The sequence below is a fragment of the Aedes aegypti genome, chromosome 3 (genome assembly GCF_002204515.2).
Source record: "Aedes aegypti strain LVP_AGWG chromosome 3, AaegL5.0 Primary Assembly, whole genome shotgun sequence".
Taxonomy (NCBI): domain Eukaryota; kingdom Metazoa; phylum Arthropoda; class Insecta; order Diptera; family Culicidae; genus Aedes; species Aedes aegypti.
In genome coordinates this window covers 104,568,034-104,589,650 of record NC_035109.1, presented here as the reverse complement: position 1 = coordinate 104,589,650, position 21,617 = coordinate 104,568,034, and the positions used below count along the sequence as shown (strand labels likewise).

The window sequence follows — 21,617 nt, the reverse complement described above, 5'->3', positions numbered from 1 at the left end:
TTATCTTTGTAGCCGTGGACTCTAACCACTCGGCTAAGAAAGTCCCTAATTAACTCTCTTACGCGTCGTATTGAAGTGTTTCTTATCGGTCCAAGCCAAAGTGAATAATGAAAGTGCCCATGTAGTTCTTTGCTCAGCTTGTGTAAATGACCCAAATATAGCCAACAAGATGGTAGAAGAAAAGTTGCGCCTAGTTGAAAAAAAAAAGAAACAGATAATTGAACAAAACTTTTTCAAATACCTTTCACAGCTCCCTCCACCCACCACCAAAGATCAAGCTACCATTTGTACATTCTTTCATTCCCTATATTTACTCTAGCATCTACACCGAAGTGCTTATCATAGATTATCCATAAATTTTTGCTGACTCTTCTATAATTTCTTCCTTATTATACCCTTACCCTTGGACCCACTTTCAATATCTTATGTTTTTCAGTTTACGCCGCAGTGTGCAGTAGCATAGATTCGCCTCCGAAATGCTAATAAATATTAATAAACACTTTTTTGCGCTTCAAGTCCATGCTGGCGCTTGTCCTATACTTGGCATAATTTATCGACATCATTGCTGATCATCCAGTGAGGCCATTAAAATCTCTTAGAGTTTTGCGTTCTTTCCGTGGACGAAGCTATACTGATGTAGCATGTAACCCAACAATTTTAAAGAAATTACTTAGCTTTATTCATTTCATTGCTCGGGTTCAAGTGCACAAATCCTGCAGTGGCTTTATTGTTTGTTTACCACTTTGGTGGAATACCTGCAGTGCAGTGAAATGATTTTCCCAAACTGATAAACCACTATTGGCGTGACAGACTTTGTCGATAATCGCGTGAATTAAAAATTAGTATTGCAACAGTTTTATGTGTGAAAACAACGTGTAACAGAAAAAACGAAAAACAGCGTAAGCCGGTATTGCTGCAGTAGTTCTAAAATAACGTATCGGATCACACACAATGTCGAGTGCAAGAAATGTTCCTGAAGAAAGTGAAACTTCTCAAAAACCATTTCGCACAGGAAGAAGTGCAAGACAGTTTCCATCAAGCTATAAGACCTTGTAAGAATCGGAAATCTGTTTTATATAAAATTTCAATTACCGTCAAGCTACCATTCACCATGTATTTGAGATAACTCCGCACTTCAAAAAAAATGTATAACTGTTCCAAATAATGTATCGCGACCAAAAATACCATTACGATGCATGAACCTGTTCTATAATTTGAGGAAAAATGCAAAATCATATATCAATATGAATATGAAGTAGTAGCACTCAGTTTGAAGGGTATATAAGGATTAGCTGTGAAGTCCAAACCGTTTCATACTAGCTTCCCAAGTGTCAAAACAGCATTTTGGCTTTCGTGTGAATTTATTAGGGTAAAAGCACCGGTTTTGGCCAGCCTAAGAGAAAATGTCAATAAAAAATAAATGGGAAGCCGTATTGATACTACTAATATGTCAAATGCAAGCTTTCAATCCATATTATGTGTGTAAAATATCAAAATTGAGCTAAAACTATTTTTTAAAAATAAAAAGATGAAATATGAAGTCAAAATTTTGTGACTACAAAACCAGCTTAATTTCAGCATACAACACCTTATTTAATTGCTTTAAGTTCATGAATGACGCTCATTTCTTACAGCTATGATTAAAAATGAAATAAAACACCTTGTTATTATAAAAGCTGATTTTAAATAAATTGACTTCCACTTGACTCCTGATAACATATTTTTTTATACCATTTAAATAAATAAGGTAAGTTATCATCAGTGTTTGTGCTCTTAAGATGCGCTAACACCATTAGCATTGCGAATTTATTACTCACCACACAAATATATGACAATCAGTGAATTCAGTGTTAGACAGTTTTAGATTCTGGGAAATCGAACCCCGGAAAAATCGGATCGCAAAAACGCAAACGTGTTTTCAATCTCACTGTGTTTTGTTTATGTTGAAATATATCTGGCAAGATCCAAGGTTTTCGCGATTTGCTGGGTAATACGCTTCGGAAGCCCAATCAAGCGGTTCCTTTGTCATCAACGCCAGAGTGTTTTTTTTGTGGTTTTCGCAATTTGTTGGGCAGTGCGTGTAGGAAGTCCAATCCAGTAGTTTCTTAGTTTTCACTGCCGGATTGTTTTTTCGGTTTTCGAATTTTGCTTTGCAGTGATGGTGATGGAATTAAAAGTGATTTTCAATGATGGATTATCAATTGGTGAGCTCGTTTCATGCTTCTATTTCAAATAAGTTATATAAGTAAACACAGATCTTTTTGTGACAACGGTTTTAATGTTACGGTTATGCATTCATTAAAAACATTGATTAGTTTGTCACTACATGTGGACATATTCCTAGTGGTAAAATGAACAGGGTTGATAAAATGAACACCGTGTCTTTTACCAAGAAAAATCTAATTTAGATGAATTTTTATCACGCACGGGCAATTTAGAGCATAAATCGGAGTGTTCGGGTTGATACGGAGCTCAATTGAAGTCAAAATATCAATTAAAACTAAGATTTCAGAAAACTACGTTTTCAATCGTAACTTGTAGCTCGGAAGTTTTGAGGTTTTTCCGTGCGGTCGATATCGTTATGATATGATGTCAAATCTGATACATTTAGAACCCTTTTTGAAAGGATTACAATCCTTAATGGATATATTTTCAGTAATGCAATGAAAATTTTAAGAAATATTTGTTTTGCTTACGTTTTTTGCATGATGTTCATTTTATCCACATAGTGCAGGTAAAATGAACATTTACATCGTCTTTTGCTAGCGATAAAATATGTAAAAAATCAGCTATTTCAGTCTGAATTCGAGTCGTTGCTCTAGAAAACATCCCTATTTTTGATGTTGTGCGATAGAACTATACAGATTCCTCGTTTTTCTATCAAAAACAAGCTGATATACTTAAGGTGTTCATTTTACCACTTCTTCCCCCACCTATGTTTTACAATCACAAAAAAAACTTTGGAAGTTTCGATACTAAGAGTGTCGATGTTTTTCTTAAGGTACTGATGAAGGGCTATCTATTAAAACCAATGTTGCGATGAATCTTCTTCGCGAACAATAATCTACGCATCTTCACGATCCAACATTCGCCAAAATTCATTTTTCATTTTTGCGTCACGAAGAGCATCGCAAAAAGCGAACGGATGCAACTCCGAAGAAACAAAATGAACACACCGACAAGTTGCTCGCGAAGCCCTTCCACAAGTAGGATTCATTTATCCTCGGGCTGTTCATTCCTGCGATTCATTGCAAGGTGGCTTCTTCTCCCAAAGTCAAGCGAATACGCTGCTGGTTGCATCGTGTACAGAGTCCACGCAGCCTAACAAAACACGCTTGAAGTACACAGCACGAGCGTGGCTGGGTGCTGCTGGCTATGGCCTGGAGCGCGACGGCTCTTGAGCAAATTGCGCAATAATTTTAAATTAAAACTATATGATGTATCTTGTGAATCTTCCCTACTAAAGATTTGATTTGATTTATTATCAGGGGGCGGACCTGGTGTAGTGGTTAGAACACACGCCTCTCACGCCGAGGACCTGGGATCGAATCCCATCCCCGAGATAGTCACTAAAAATTTCAGTGACGACTTCCTTCGGAAGGGAAGTAAAGCCGTTGGTCCCGAGATGAACTAGCCCAGGGCTAAAAATCTCGTTAATAAAGATAGAAAAAAAAAGATTTATTATAGAGACTTTCAGCCGTTACTAAAGAAGTCTCTCCCTCAGATAATCATGGAGATGCAGAGGTATACTTGGTCTCTAATAATAATGAAAATCATAAACATTACTTTCATCATCTAACGACCTTCACATGAAAACACAACACACATGTCTGTTTTTGAATTACCAAAATGTATGAATGGTTCGTCACAATATGTGTCGAAATATTTTATATTGAGGCTATATGGATCGCATCTCTTACTAAGGCGAAACCTGATCATGTAACTTTTAACCCTCTCACGAACAAAACTTCTTCCCATGACAACCATGAAGATGCAGAAGTATACTCGGTTTTTATTAACAATGAATGTCACACTAACATTCCTTCCCTTTCCCGATGACCTTAAGGACGTGACCGGCGCCGTTGTTAACTGTGTGATGTTTGGAAATCTCGAAATTGTACGCTGAAGATGGTAAACTACTCCCAAGCTGTTTCTGGTTCATTGTGCAATTTCGATTGTTCTGGTCAATCACGGAGTAGCAACTACGAATTGTATGGTCATCTATGCGCATGCTCATGCTCAAACATATCTGGCAAAATTAATTTATTTTCAAAAATCCTAAAACGTTATAATAATAGTTATTTATGCAACAAGTTACAAAATGATGACTTTTCCAGCACAAGTCGTACGTTTATCCGATGAGGCTTGCCGAGTTGGATAAGTACAACGAGTGCTGAAAACAACATTTTTTACAATTACGAAAAACGCCGCAAATATGTTTCTAGAGCATCCACACGAACATCCATGCGAGGTATAGACGCAGTATTTTTCAATCAGGTAGGCTGTGGTAGGAGAAGTGGGGGGGGGGGGTGGTTAAAATAATATCAGGATATCATCTTGTTTCTGATGAAAGATGGAATCGAGAGCATTTGAGACTTTATATTCAAATATTGAAAATTGATAAGCTTTTACCAGTTTTGGAACACTTACAAACCATCCATTCCACGATCACTATTTGATGGAGTAATAATAACTTCTTCACTTATCCCTGATGTTTTTGTAAACATTTTCATATCCTGTTCCAAATGTACTGATGTCAAACAGTTTTGGTTGTAAATTTCCATGTGTTTTCATACCCATTATCAAAGTTACCCCAAAACCGAATATCGACTTTCGATTATAAGAAAACTCTTAGATGAATGCGCAATAAATCGTTATGCATTCTTTCAACTACATTTGGTAACTCATATACCAGTACCGTAAAACGGGTAACTAAGTTTTTTCGAAGAAAACATTAATATTTATGCATTCTGTTTCAAAGAATTACAATTTATATTTTTAAAACAAGTACTGACATCTTAGCTATCGATTGCACTTGATAGATTGCCAAAAGATTTATTCTGAATGGATATATTATTTTTCATATAATTGAAAGTCGGTTTTCTGTTTTGGGGTAACTTTGATAATCGAACTAAATTGAATGAATTACGGAACATTTATAGGGTGTTGAATACCTCTAGGCTTTTAACGCTATATGGAAATTTCTGACTTAGATTACAAAAATGGTCCCAGTTTGTAAAAATGGGTTTCGCTAAGAGATTTGAGACTAAATTCATGTTCTTCTATAACTAGGCTGTCAAGGATAAGTGAAGAACTCATTATGACTTCATCAAATAGTGATCGTAGAACAGTTTGTTTGTAAGCGTCGCAAAAATGCTTAAATCTTATAAATTTTTAATATTTGCATATAAATCCTCAAATGCACTTGATTCCAACGAAAATAGCTTTGGCATGAAGTATCATAGTAATACTCTTTACTTTTGCATTCGTTTTGCTTAACTGATTAACAGAAACTTCGTTATTTCGTTTAATATATTGTGGGTCTCGCACTATCAAAGTTACCCGCATTATCAAAGTTACCCCGTTTTACGGTACCCGTTTAACGGTACCATTAAAGCTATTTTGTTTTATTTGTGTGACAAAACCTTCACAGCATTTTTTGGAGTGGTCCAACTAGGCACGTTCTACTCTAAAAGAGATTATGGGGGAAGGATGAAGATACAAGTACCGTAGAACGGAGTATCTTTGATAATGCGTGTAGCATTGATAGTACGGGATCCACAACATACCAAACGAAAAAAACATGTATATTTAAATATTGAAAATTGATGAGATTTACGGATTTTTGAAACGGCTTATAAACGATCTGTTCTATGTGAGGATGATTTGTTTCGTCACCATTCTTTGATATCCTAGTTATAGTAGAACTTGAGCTTGGTCTCAAAATACTTAGCGAGATGCATTGCTAAATTAGGGCCATTTTTTGTAATGAAATTTTGAAATTCCCATTATACCCATTATCAATGTTATCTCAAAACTGAAAACCAATATTCGATTATCGAAAAACAAAGATGTGTTCATAATGAATCGTTATGGCCTAATCAAAGCGGTTAATCAATCGTGTATTTATTCTTTGACAGAACATAATATACATTTGTTTTCGTGAGATGTTCGTACGATGCAATGTATTTTCATAGTTCATTCATTCATAGTTTTAACTGATAATTTTCAAAAAGATCATTACAAACTGAATTCAGAGAAATTTTATAACATAAACTCTGTGTGTATGCACGGTGAATGGAGGCCGCGCGGTGTCTGGTGACTTTACGGTACTTCAGACCCCTTTTGTTAGATATCTTGACAGGTCAGTTGTTTGGTATCTTCCCGCTGTCCGGAGTATTCGACAAGGACCCCAACCGAATACGTTTGGTGTGGCCCACTGTTCGCGTGGCACTCGATTTGATTGTGTTGGGTGCCGGAATTGCAAACACCATAGCGGAATGTATGCGACTCCGAATGGTAGGAGTCAACGCCAAGAACATCAACGGTCTGATATTCTTCGTCGATGGGTGCATCATCAATGTCCTGTTCCTGCTGATGGCCACCAAGTGGAATCGTGTAGCCGTCAAGTGGGATAGTGTCGATCGAATTTTCCTCACCGAGTCGTACCGGATCGAGTCCAAGTGGACGTTGAAGCGACGGTTGTGGACTGCCACGGCTCTGCTGTTGGGATTAGCTTGCTGTAAGTAAGATTAATTGACACTTATGTGCTTCAATGAAAGTAACTATTTGTTATATTCCGATTGTTGCATTTGTAGGTGAGCATTTGCTAGCGACTATTAACAACCTGAATGATCAATGGCATGAAATTGAACATTGTGGATGGAAAGAGAACATCACTGATACTTTTCGTCATTTTTCGCTTCGAAAGTTTTCCAACATGTATTCAATAGTTCCTTACAGTACTGTTTCTGCTGTATTTTTTTCAGTAAGTATAAATTGGTTTAAGTGTGGTATCAGTACACAAGATATTCAGTAGGGGTGGGCTACTCTCCCCCAAATGCCATTTGCTCATACACCAGTTCAGCGAATGACAATTTTCCCTCAATACCTTCTTCCTCTTCTTAGCATGACATCCTCACTGGTACAGAGTATGCTTCTTAGCTTAGTGTTCTTATGGGCACTTTCACAGTTATCAATCGTGTGCCAAGTACGATAATATTCTATGCCCAGGGAATTCAAAGAAATTTGCATAACGAAAAGTTGCTGGACTGACCGAGTATCGAGCCCAGGCTCCTTCAGCATGGCTTTGCTTTGTAGCCGCGAACTCAAACCACTCTGATAGGGAAGGCCCCACAGTACCATTACCCTAAATACCACGCGCAGCTATTTAGCATGACCATGCTGAGGGTCGTCGGTTTGAATCCCGCTAGTCGAGGATCTTTTCGTAAAGGAAATTTTCTCGATTCCCAGGGCATAGAGTATCTTCGTACCTGCCACACGATATACACATGCAAAAATGGTCAATCGGCAAAGAAAGCTCTCAGTTAATAACTGTGGAAGTGCTCATAAGAACACTAATCTGAGAAGCAGACTTTGTCTCAGTTGGAAGGTAATGCCAGAAAGAAGAAGAAGAAGAAGTGAAATTGCTTATTTCGTGCTAAATACATATTTTTTCTCTTATGAATGAATGAATGCAAACAGAAATATAAACGAGAATCGAATTCCAACCTCAAGACTCTTCTCTACGCACTATTCCACCAGCTCTTTGAACAATAATTATTGCTTTGTAATGCACTATAAAAGCTACCCCATTGCCTATAAATAAAACCTTTTTGGTTATCACTTTGCTGCACCCTTCGCAATACAAGTTCATCATCCACGAAATTAGGCCACCAGCGTTGGGCGATTTTGAATCGATGTTTTCATTCCGATTAATATTTTTTTTTTTTTTTGAATCGGTGTTTTGGGACATCTGAAACCGGGTGAATCGATTTTCTGCATTCGCTTTTTTGATTCGATTCATTTTGTTGAACTTTATGAATTTTTCTTACCGAGCTGATAAAAAAAGAATCAAATTTTGAACTAGCCTCGAAGTAGTAAATCTGTGCTATTGAATTTCAAAACTGATTTAATTTGAAGATGTTAAAATCTAATGTAAAAACGTTTGGTCAAAAATTTTGATTCTAATTCGATTTGAATCGATTCAAGGGATTCGATCAAATCGGTGAATCGATTCGGAAGTTCAAATGTAAATCGATTCAGTGGCATCGATGTAATACCGCCAAACGGGGTAACTTGCAACAATTTTCAACTTCAAAGCTATATGGATGAAAAAATTGAGGATACAGATGAGACAAAAACCATCTGGTACCCTAATCGCCACGTAAAGAATACCACGCGGTATTTATTTTGTCAGTATTTGGTTTTCTGGGATCAAGAAAGACAAAAAATATACATTTTTGATACTACCCCTGATGTGGGGTAACATGCAACACACAGTGCTACCTAAAGTAAACTATTAAATACTTAACCTGTACCGTGATATTATGATCATTTAATGATTGTCTGCAGTAAAAGCATGACAATAATCAGAAACAGGCTATTCTACTCTTAGAATACTAATCATTATTGACTTAATTATGAGTAATAAATCAATTCCATTGAAAACTCCATTGGCATTGCATAGGGTGTCCACACGGGGAAATTTTAGCGTATCATAAGTCTTAAAGTTATTGCAAAGCCATTGAAACGTTTTAATGCAACTTTTTTTCCAAATACAATGGTATTTGAGGTTATACTTCACAAAACTTTTTTTTCATACATATATAAATCAAAGCGACGTATCACAAAGCGTCTCAAAATGGTGTCTGTTGGTGTTTTGACATAACTTTCATCATATTTCATGCAGAACGTTCCCAGTGGCAGATCTGCAAGTTAATTTTCAAAATTATTCATTATTCTCATGAAGAAAATTAAACTAAATCTAAAAATAATGTGATTTATGTAAATTTTGTAATATTTTGTACCAAATGTGTATTGAATTGATTGAGCTGTAAAAATTTTAATGTTACTCAACAAATGTACGGTCAATTTTGCCTTTTCATGTGTTGTCGATAACAAATGGCAAGACATATCAAACAATTAAGATCAAAATTGCTGTTGCAAGTTACCCCACGAGGGTAGTCAAAAACGTTTTTGAATTTTCATAGTGCTTAACCATCAAAATATCAAAACTTTTATGTTGTCAATTTGTACACTACTAAGTACTGTAACTGATACTAAATGCCTCGAATGACATATTTCTACCGTTTGTGTTGTACGAGGAACGTTTTCAGCATTAATTTCATACAATCCAACGTGTAATATGATTTTTACCTCCAGCAAACCAACCAAAAAAGAAACAATACCCAAACCCTCGCCTAAAACTTCTGTTGTATATCTAAGGCCAATAAATGACGGAATAAATCATAATAATTTAACTCAAGGCTGAACGAAACGACAATTCGGTAACATGTCGAAGTGTTGCAAGTTTCACCCCTGTTGCAAGTTACCCCGTTTGACGGTACACAAATTTGCCTAACGCTATGGACTTCACCTCAAATAAACTGAAGATTTTTCAAAAACTTTCACGCAACATATGAGAAACGGCATTTAAACAAACAGTTGCTAGAACATGTTTTCGATGTTACATTAGACTGGCCCTTAAACAAAAAAGTTGTAAAACTCAACTGGGCACCCCCTAAATATGTGCCTTAGGGTAAGAAAAAGCTCTCTCAAAATTTCAACTCAATTGGTTGCTCCACCGACTGGCGCATTCAGTTCGAAGTTTGTATGGAATATTCGTTTCAAATATATTGAAAATTGACCCTATGTCACTGTTTTGTTCCGTATACTAGTTGATCGCGTTCAATTGAGCCCAGAATGACAAATTCACTAGTTGATACCAACATTGAACATAGTTGCAAAAGGTTGTATCTGGATTTAGGCTCATTTTAATTAACCTTTCAGTTGTTGAAAGTTAGGCTTGGATCAGCACTCTCGTACTATCACATATATGCATGCGCCTTATGCCGCAGCTCGCCCAGCGTCATAGGTGGCTATGATGCGCTTAGTGGCTACCACCAAGCTATGTTGAAGAAATGCTAAGCAGTATTGCAAATCTACTTCAGATAGTTAAAACACCAACTTTCTCAATTTTAATCATGATACAACCTTCTACAATATTGTTAGCTATGGTATCAAGTAGTGTTTTTGACATTCTGGGTTCAATTAAACGTTATCAACAATTTTCCTGGACCAAACAGGAGATGATGTGCTGTTTCCCATATGTTTGAGCTGAAAATCTCATATTAACTTCAATTCAATTGCGCCAGCTCATGGAACGATCAAATGAGCTGAAACTTTTAGGAAGTCTTCCTTTAACCTTAAGGAATAACCCGGGGGGGGGGGGGGGGGGGGGGGGTTCCCCGTGGAATTATAGAGTAAGGTGGGGCAAAAGTTCGACCTTAGTGGAATAATCATAGTTTCCTGAAAAACAATACCAGTTGAAACAAAGCAAATACCATACAATGAACCTTCAACATATTGGCTATAATTTTGCTGAACAAACTTGTGTCAAAATAATTACCCATCATTAGTTATAACAGTTTCAAAATTGATTGTTTTAAACGAACTTTTGCCCCATCGGTGGGGCAAGAGTTCGAATCAATTGTGGGCAAAAGTTCACTGGCTAAAACACAAAATATCGAAACTTTTATGACAGGCATACTTTACACCAGCCGTAAACTTAAGTTTGACGAAAAATACACACTAAATTTTCATCAAAAAATTTCCCAAAACAGGGTTAATTGTAATAGGGAAAGTGTACCAGTTATGGCCATAGTGGTTCCCTATTTGGCCATATATGAAATTTTGAGAATGTATTAACATCAAGATATATCTTAAATCTAACTACTACAACACACAAAACATTTCAAAATTTGAAGACATTAATGTGATCTCGTATGGCGAAATAGGGAACCATTATGTCCATAACTGGTACACCTACCCTATACTCAAAAATAGCAGTTTTTCGCAAAACTAAGTGGAAATGAAAAGTTTTGGTGACATTTGTCGCTTCATCAGACAAATTCCTAAATTTGAAGATAATATGTGGATTTTAGGAAATTTGCAATTTTTTCCGTGAGTTTATACATTGGTCGAACTTTTGCCCCGCTAATTCGAACTTTTGCCCCACTATGGGCCAAAAATTGTTTTCAAGCATTTATGCAAAAACTAATACACCTCTAAGCATCCTTATGATGGGCCTAGAAACGCCCTTACATAAAATATTGAAAAAGATTTTGTCTTCAATTGGTTCCATGCAACGAAAGTTTGACCAAAAATTACAATTTTCACGTCGGAAAACAACAAATGGCCATAACTTTTCCAAATCTCAATCGATTTTTATGATATTTGGAATGAAAGTCTCTTACTTGAATAGCATTCCAACCACCATGACATTTATAAGTTTTGTTTTGAATTGAGCTAAAATTTTTAAAAAGAAACTCTTGCCCCACTCGAACTTTTGCCCCACTTTACTCTACAACTTTATTTTTCTCCCATACTGAGATGGGACAGTCTAATGTTACATGGTACGTAATAGAGAGATTAGTGGAAATAAAAAGGAATTATTTTGCAACAGACAGGCGGTGCTGAGCTTGCTTAGCGCCGAAGATAATATTGTAACACAGGCGTGAGTTCCTCATCACTCAAAAATTTATTGTGTTTCTTTATAGACCTCTGAGCTTACATTTAATAATAATAAACAACAGAAATAAATCCACAACTGATTATTGCAATAACAAATATGTAAAAAGGTACACATTACATATTTTTACTCAATACAAAAAAAACTTTGCCGAAATCATTTTAAATGGATTACGTTAGTCCACAAGAAAGCTGCACTCGCTGCTTGATTGGCTCACACTTTGACAGCAATGGCCACTTCTGCGAATCTCTCTTATGAATGATCGGTAGTACGTAAGGTGCAACTCATCTATATTTCAACTGGTTTGAAACAAACAAATTTTGATCCATAGATCAAAGTAATTCAGACTACTATGTTCTACAGCAAAAAAAGCAGTACTGCTCTGAAAGTAGTTGAATGATCATGTCAGCATGATTTAGACTTTGATACCAATAATAACAAACTATCCTTACGTCCCATCAAAATGTGGTCTTCGGCAAAGTTGTAGCCGAGAAAAATTTGATCACTTTTCCACAGATTATTATGATAAGCAGATAGAGATACTGAACACCTAGGACAGGACGTGACAGCTAAGACTAAGACTGCCCCGTTGTTTTTCAGTCGATGACCTTGATGATACAAAAGCCAGTGCTACCATTATCTTTTTTAAGCAAATCTTTTGAACAAACTCAAATATCAAGGCTCACAATTTGATTGTTTCTTGCACGCTTTATATATTTAGTGCAATAGAGGATGCTATATTTTTCTAAAACTAGGTTAATATTCAAAACCGGAATTATTATTCGAGAATTTTGACACAATTTCCATTAAATTCAACTCAATCAATCAAGTTTTATTGATGCTGTAAACTTTACTTCAACCATAAATAGATTTGAAAGAAAAAGATTTCATGAAAATTTTTCAAACTTTTGATTAAAACACGAATGTACGAGCTACCAACACGGCCGGGCTAGCAACAAAGTGCCCTGTTGCAATCCAACTTAACGATGTGAAAGAAGGCCTTTGTCAAAACGACCAATAAGAAGTGGTTCTTTTTGACAGGCAATTGGTTTCGTTTTTGCTCTTTAACCTGACACGTCTTGTCTTAGCTCAACACAAAAGGATTGTCTTTCCCATAGTATTTTCAATATAAACTTCCAATGATTTGGTCACAACCAAATTTCGACTAAACTACTTAAAACGTTGAGGAGAATGGTATTCATCATTATTAACACAGTTTGAGCATATGGGATCAAAACCTTCAAAATGTGCATCAGTGTGCATCAGTGCTCAGAGATTATAGCAAGAGTCTCAAAGAAAAGTCTCTACACATATCTTCGCAGAGATCTCGACGAGGGTTTCCACAAGGGTTTCCACAGATTTCTATGCAAAAACTTCACAGAATCCATCAAATAAGTGATCACAGAAATTGTTTGAGTAGTCTTCAAAATAAGTAACATAATTTTAAATTAATTATGAAAGTTTCCATAGAGGAATCCGCAAAGCTGTCCATTTATCAATCATAAGGTGATTGGTGAACATCTCCAAGTAAAATGTCTTTTCTTGAAAAGGCTTAAAATCCCATTTTACGAAATATTGAATATTACCTATTTTTATTTCTTTAAGATTCCCCAACAATTACTCTAAGTTTTAACATTTGAAAGACGTTGGTATTATTATCACGGTAAACTCAAAATCTGACTAAAAATCAATTAGGCGGTTAAGCAAAACCTTTTCTTTTTGCAACACAGTATCTCAGTACCATCTCTCCAGTAAAGAAGTTTTGTATTCAAGCGTATTGATTGAAAAAACTTTAAAAAATGCAAACCCAAATATTCTCAAATTTTCAACTATTGACCTTCAAAATCTAAAGTTTGCTCTCAGTTCCAACATTTTTGGATAGTTTTACTACAACCGCATAGATTTTAATAACATCACAATCACGTAACTTTCTCCAGCCTATCACGGAGCTAGTTTGTCAACGATCATTGTCAAATCTGATAAATGGTTATAATTGACATTACTGGCGTGTGAAAACTAGCACCTTCTGGGTTGTTGTAAATCGAGCACAAGCCTAAAACATCGCGTGCGCTCCATAACCTATCCGCAAAGGCAATTCACACATTGCAGATTTCATGTGGGTTGTAAATAAGTTACTCAATTTGAAGGTCATGCTACGGTAAACGAATTTTAGCCGCAATTAACAGCGAGCGTCAATGGGGCCTTCCTTATCCAGCGGCTACGAAGCAAAGCCATGCTGAAGGCGTCTGGGTTCGATTCCCGGTTGGTCCTCAATCTTTCCGTAATGGAAATTTCCTTTACTTTCCTAAGCATAGAGTACCGTCGTAGCTGCCACACGATATACAAATGCCAAAATTCAGAAAAATCCGAAAGTTTCAAATGTTGCAATGTAGAATGCAGAGCATATTTGAATATACCGTCAAACGGGACTTCTTTTGACATTATTTCCACATTCTCTAACTTTGAGGATTTGTAACTCTTAGAATTATGGATAGATGTTGATAATTTTTGCCTATATTTAAGTTGTACCGTTTTGACTCATATTCCGAACACTTAAGGCCAAGCGTGTCTTCAAATGCATCTCATGGACATAAATTACATGATATCTGTAAAAATTTCAATTCATTCGTCAAGCCCAATTGTTAGCTGTTGGGTGTGTTGGTAAAAATGTTTATTTTAACGTGTTTAGCATTGTTTTTAGGTAAAAGTATGGAACAACACATTGATTCAAATGCCGAACACTGTGTTCATTCTGTCTCATATTCCGAACACCTTGATTCAAATTCCGAACAGCACGAATAAGTCGTATTCAAATTAATAATTTCGTAAATAAATTTATCTGAGCTGGTTTTACTAGCCTCGAACTAGAGAATCATCACTACTCCCGAGGTCTAAAACAGATTGGAATATGTTTAAATTGAATTTCAATTGACTGCCATTTCTTAGTCATAGGATGACATATTTCAGTGAAACATTTCAACCACATCGCCATACAAAAAGCGGGTGTTCGGAATATGAGTCTGTTCGGAATTTGAGACAAAACGGTATATGCACGTAACAAGTGTGCAAAATATGAGGCAAATCCATCAAGAAATAACAAAAATGCTTGAATAGCGAAAAAAGTGTGTCCTTCAAGACAAAAAAGGGGCTACTTTGGACATTTTCACAATTTGCTAATGAAATGATTTTTCCTTATAGCTTTCAAACTGATTCTATAGATAATCGTCCATTGTGATGCTACCGAACGTTTTTCATTGATAAACTTAATGTAGGAAATTGCAAAGCTAGAATCAATTACGCATATATAACAAATTTCAACAAAACATGCCATTAACTATTCTCAGTTTGCAGTATGAAACTTAAATTTTCAACTTCCTCTTAAATGGAACTATCAAATACGAATGCTCGATTTTCAAGTTGACATAAACGAATGACGTAACTACTAGGTACTGCGATGATAAATGAGTTATGAACAAAAACTTTTTTTTCTATTCTTACTGTTATATGAACGATATGTTGAAGGATCACATTAATACCGGTAACTAATTTAATACCAGTAAGTAATTTTCATTAAAAACGCAATCTATGAAGTAAAGTTTAGCAAGATCGTAAAGAAGTAAGTTTGCTTTTGTAATATGCTTCTAGCTTCTTATCAGTTTGAAGCTGGCTTAAGAGTAGTTTAATTTAAGCATTTGAAGGATGCAACTGTTCTGTACTACAAATTCATGTAAAATATGACGAAAAATAGTTTTTTAGAGATTATGTTGTGAATTTGACATTGGTACGTATTGGAATATGTGTGTTTTATGCCTATTCACTTTTACAAACATTGATTTTATTTTTTTTATGTTGTAAAATACACACACCAAAACATTATAATAAAATAAAAGTCGCAAAAATAAGACCTTTGATCAATTATTTTAATAAAACAACAATTTTAAGCAAAACAAATCACAAGATTTTTATGAAACATGACGATTCGATAGTTTTGTGATGCTCCCAATAAGTTTCCACGACATGGGTAAAATTCAAACTATGTTTGTATAGCCAATGTTTTATACCTTGTGAATATTTATTCGGGCTTTTTTTAAATGTTTTCTTGTTTATTCTGTTATTCTTGATGTTGTTCTAAGAAAAAATCATGCCTAGTGGTAGAGCATATCTTGGTTAATAAAAAAGCTGAAGACACAAAATTGCTCAGATTAATATTTACGCTGCTTATAAATACAAAAGGTGAGTGTCCAAAGTAGCCCCTGGAATCAAAAGTAGCCCCGTCCGACGGTAATCATTTTTTATCAGATAACCAGAATTCCGGTACACATCCAATGCGGGCAAAATCAATCAAAAGGACTCCTTAGGTCTTGTTTCAGAGAATCACGAAGTTCGACATGTCACAATGCAAGTTTCAGAACAGGCATAAACCCCGGAACGTATTCACTGTGGCCAAACCCCCTCAAAATTTCCTATTGTGCGCTAGTTTTAAAAAATCATGAAGTTTAATGTGTCGCAGGGAGTGAATGCAAGGAATCTTCCAAATTATTCTCCCCACAGTACGTATCGTTCGCCTTGACCCTATACTGGAACTATTTGGATGTGTTCATCATACTGATAAGCATTGCCATCGCCACCCGGTTCGACCAAATCAACACCCACCTTCGGACGTTGGCCGGCGGAGGAGTTCTGATCCCTAACGAGCCCTTCTGGATCCGAGTGCGAACACATTATGTTTCACTTTGCGAGCTTCTGGACGAAGTTGATCAGGCCGTTGCTTGGATAGTGCTCATATCGTGCGCCACTAATTTGTACTTTATATGTCTGCAAATATTGAATGTTTCCCAGTAAGTTTAAAATTAGCTGATGGCGAAGAATGGTACACGATTCTGTTTAACACCCGGTATATTTATTTGTCACACAGGAAGCTGCGCTATCCGATGAATGATGTCTACTACTGGTTTTCGCTGCTGTTTCTGATGGGACGAACCGCAACGCTGTTTCTATGTGCAGCCCATATCCATGAAGCTGCAAAAAGGCCATTGGATATCGTAGCGAAAATTCCCAATAATGGATGGAGCGTTGAGGTATTTGAATATGAGTGTAAACTAATTTCAATTTCAGCTATAGTTCGGACTTCGGACTGACTTGTTTTTCTTTTATAAGTATCATTTGAAACATTTCAATCATTTCTTATATCTAGGTATTCTGTGTTAGACAACACTATCATCCTAATTTGGTACAACCAAATTAAACTTTGTTAATAACATATTATAATTCATTTGACGTAGCAGATCAGAATTTCTACAGCTGAGTTGATTCTACCTACTCATGAGAGAAAAACCGCTTTCAATTTACTTAACCTACCTTAGGGTAGATGCAGCAATAGTGGTATTAAGGTATTAAGCACGATTGAACTTCATTTAACCGTCTAAATTCAAGAAGCGCAATTAATGTACATGTTAATGTTGTAACGGGAAGTAACGACCATTGACTTAATGAGAAAAATGATTTCATCGCAGTAATCCACGGCATGTCAGTGAAAAATAATACCTCCACTATGGATCAATGCACGCGTTCATTATTTGACGTTTTAGCGGTGCCGTGTTATTTATGGTGCCATGGAAACCAGTGAATTCGGCACCTCCCAAATGTCAAATTAGTGAACTCGTGCATCGGTCCATGGACCAATGCACGAGTTCACGATGTTGACTTTTGAGCGGTGCCAAATTCACTTGTTTCCATGGTAACATAAATAACATGGCACCGCTCAAACGTCAAAGAATGAACTCGTGCATTGGTCCATTGGTATTTTTTTAATTTGTGTTCCTATAGTTGCGGTATCCGTTGTTTTCTTATGGGATCCTCCACTATAGGAACACATTACCGCAACTATTGGTACAAGCAAGTAAAATTTTAGCAATTTAAGTTATATTTCATCAGTTTTAAAGCAACAACGTTCAATGTTTTCAACTATTCCGTGTATCAACAAGCCAACGCGTCGATTGGCAGTGTCGGTTCTGTGGTTAATCTATTAAAATCATTGAAAACGGCACTACCGCAACTATAGGAACATCTACAACTAAGGGAACACTTACCCTACCTTAATATATAAAGCATTGATCGTGGCAATAAAAGATTCCAACGTTTTTTGTCTAAAGATATCAATAATTTGATTCGACATTTGTTCTAATATTTCAACACTGGATATTCTATATAGCTCATTAGTCTCATCATTCCCATACATCGTGATCTCCATAAGTCGATATTTCTATAACTCGATATCTCCATTAGTCGATGTCACGTGAGAGGAAATTTCCCTCCATAACTCGATATCAATTTTGAAATCCTTCTTATACGGTGAAACTTGGACTAATTCTTGTTTGAAAGTGAATAAAGTCTTTAACCCTCTAATACCCAAATTTTTATTTTCAATCTAAATATCATTTTTCGTTATCTAAAATCGTTCTAAACACGATTTGGGCAATGATTTATTTTTATTTGTAAATTTATGAATTTCTATTTTTGATTTTTATAATTTATATTTTTGAACATCCCTATCCGTTTTCATTTTTTCTTGTAACCTCTCCTGATTACTGATTTTTGGCAATAATAAAAAATCACATTTTTACTGTACTTTTGAAAATATATATTTTTTTATTTTTTTCTGGAGCATATTTTATTTTCCGTGTAACTAACGGAAAAAAACAGGTTTGAAATTATTTCAGTACCATCAGGCTCTTCTTCCATGATAGGTTGATTGTAGAAAAATATTAGAGATACGATTTTTTATATTACACGTTATATTAACCCCAAGCATTTGTAGGTTATATAAGAATACAATTTTTCAAACATTTTTCGAAAATACAAAAAAGTTTCAAAAGTCATAAAAAACTTCCCTTATATGCGTGTTATGAGCCGAGGTTTAAGCCAAAAATAAAATCATTCTGGTTCCCGAGCTACAAAAAAATACACAAAATTGCAAAGTGTACCCCGTCTATAGGCGGGGTTGGGTATTAGAGGGTTAACCAGTTAAGTAAGAGTAAAAAAACATGAAAATATAAATTTTGATTTTCAGTAAAAAAATATGATTTTTCGATCATTTGGAAAAAAGTTTTCGAATATAATTTTTCAAAATGTTATCAACAAAATAATATTGCTTTCTTTTTTTGTCACTTTTGTGACCATAAAAGTATTAGAAACACAGAAATTTAATACTTTCATTTTTTGATTTTTTTTATCTCGGTGTGTTCTATAACTTGATAATTCTATAAGTCGATGGATATCGAGTGAATATCGAGTTATGGAGAGTCGACTGTATATCAGAGAGGGAGCTCAGAATCACTTTCAAAATTTTGCAGAGCTTTCTCTCTTGTAATACAACAGCTAGTCCATATAACATGGACGGTCTGTGCTATTACATGAAAAATTGCAAAATTGCACAAACTACAAAATAAGTAAAAAAGGGATTCTTTTAACGGATATAACATCACTTAAACCAAAATCCGTTGGACTCCTCTTAGATCAGGATAGCATATATGCCTGTCACGTTCAAAATACTCAATGCCGAATCCTAGCAAACAAATCAATTTTACACATTAGTAACCTAGATTCCCCAGCATATCATCTTCCGAGAACCGGAGTTGGAATTTCGATCAAGAAGCAAACTTCACTGTCAATCCTTCCCAGAAAATTGACGCAACAATCGCTTTGTAAAGCCCATTCAATCACGGACCCAACCCGTTCTAATCGTAGCTCCATTGCTTTCGTCCCTATCCTTTTTTTCCAGTTGGACCGGTTTTCATCGCAGCTGAAAAGCGAAACGGTTGCACTTTCCGGTATGGGCTTCTTCCATATCACCCGGCAGCTGCTTTTCTCGGTAACCAATTTTCCTACGCGCTTTCCATTCATCTAAACTCAAACTTAGCTTTAGCATCAACAACAGCAAAAAAATCTCATCAATAGAAATGTGACGAATTCCATTCAGAATGGGTCAAAATTATTAAAAATCCTGCTCAATAATTTACAAATTGGATTAAATTTTATTCATGTTTTTATTTTTTTTTTTTTTTGTATTAAATGTTTTTCATACGTTAAGTGGAATTTTGGACTCAAGTTTGATGACTTTAAGATAAACATTTATAATTATTTACTAAATGATAAAAGATGCCATTTTCATTAGTCAACCGCTATTTAATTAATAAATGCGTGCATGAAACTTGAAATAATTCTAATGGTCAGTAACACAAAATCTCGTTTATTTTATCATAAAATTCAATTTTTCAAGCTGTTTAAAGAAAAAAAAAATAAAAAGTCTCCATTGTACAAAGAATCGGTTTCCTATGGAACTGATGAAAGTTTAATTATTATTAATAATTAAATTTTTGTTTCAACATTTGTGTTTCAACATTTGTGTTTGAATTCATATTTTTTTGACTGAAACAAAAAAAAACTTTTGTTTTACAGTTTTAGTTCATTTTTGTAAATAATTCTTGAGCCAAAATGATCGGCTTATCTATGGAAAACACTTATTCTACCGTAAAACTTACTATAAATCGAAGATGGTCGAGTTGTGCGACTGACCGATTTGACATGGAATTCGTCCAACTGCCAAACTGAGTCCGGTTTTCCCGCATCGAACCTTTTTTCCCTCTGTTTCCATTTTTGCACGCACTTCCGGAACGCACCGCAGATGGCCGGAACAATCGTAACGTACGAACTGGTGATGCTCAAGTTTGACAAGGAATCCGAAGGCAAAGGCTACATTCGACCGTGCTCGTTTTTCGACATCGAGAAAAAGTGGCTCACGTGATCAATCCGGAGGTCAAGGGCAATCTTCGAGCGACAACGACTGCGACGAAGACGATGGATTCCGCAAAACGATTCCAATCGATGATAACTTTTCTAGAACAGGGTTAGAGCGAAACAAGGCGGTGCGTGTGAAATCGAAACAGGTTTTTTTTTTTCAAATGGCGTTCATATTGCACATAGGTTTAGAGAGTGGAATTAAAATAAAACGTAGCATTCCATTTGATATAGATGGAAAAATCGTTTTAAATGTCCGAAAGACAGATTTCCAAGTAGGTACCAATTATTCATTAAACATTTCTTTTCTAATGATTATCCACCATAACCTAAGGTCACCCCCGTTATCCTAATGTTTTTTACCTTATATAACAACGTTAAAGTTCAATGGCCACCCTCATTTTGAATCACACCAATGTTAAAACATGCTAGTTGTTGTATAACCTTAACGTTGAACCATATTGGTATAGCAGTATTATTACTCTAAATCACCCTAATCTTTACTTTTGTACCATGATCAACGATTTCCAACAAACATTTCAAATGGCGTTTTCATAGTTTTTTCGAAAAAAGCAATATTTCCCATATTGATTAACTTTTCCATATTGATTAACTTTCCCATATCCATCCAAAAAAGCTTAATTTTAAGTATTTCTAAGAATAAATATCAGTTGAAATATTGACACCGACTACTGATGACTATGAAAGTTACACCCTGAAAACGAAACCCGACCAAGAACTCCTAACTTCCCTCGCAATTGAGAAACATTTCGTATTGTATGATCGTGCAAAACATGTTTATAAGAAAACTTGAGCACATTACAACAGCATTATGGTGGAAAAGTCTTGCAATGTATTTTTCATGTTTAAATGAGGATTTCTTAATCTGATTGACCAGCTTGTGGCCCGTCTGGAACTATTCATATTCATCACATAGCCATGGCGTAGCAAGGATTATTTTCTGGAAGGGTCCTATGGGGACCTATCGAATTCTTGTTTTACAGAAGTAATGTCGGTCGCAATAATTCTGATTTTCATAAATCTTAGTTTGTATAGATTTGTATTGGTT

At 35.6% G+C, this 21,617-nt stretch overlaps 1 protein-coding gene across 1 annotated transcript; it reads left to right on the top strand.

Annotated features, from left to right (window-relative positions):
* Positions 1-923: 923 nt before the first annotated feature.
* On the top strand, positions 924-20,760 carry LOC5563655 (gustatory receptor for sugar taste 64a). Its single transcript, XM_021853638.1, has 7 exons — positions 924-1,052; positions 6,353-6,742; positions 6,819-6,988; positions 16,304-16,590; positions 16,668-16,830; positions 19,533-19,622; positions 20,436-20,760. The coding sequence occupies exons 1-7, from the start codon at positions 968-970 to the stop codon at positions 20,553-20,555; spliced, it is 1,305 nt and encodes a 434-aa protein (XP_021709330.1). The 5' UTR covers positions 924-967; the 3' UTR covers positions 20,556-20,760.
* Positions 20,761-21,617: the final 857 nt, after the last annotated feature.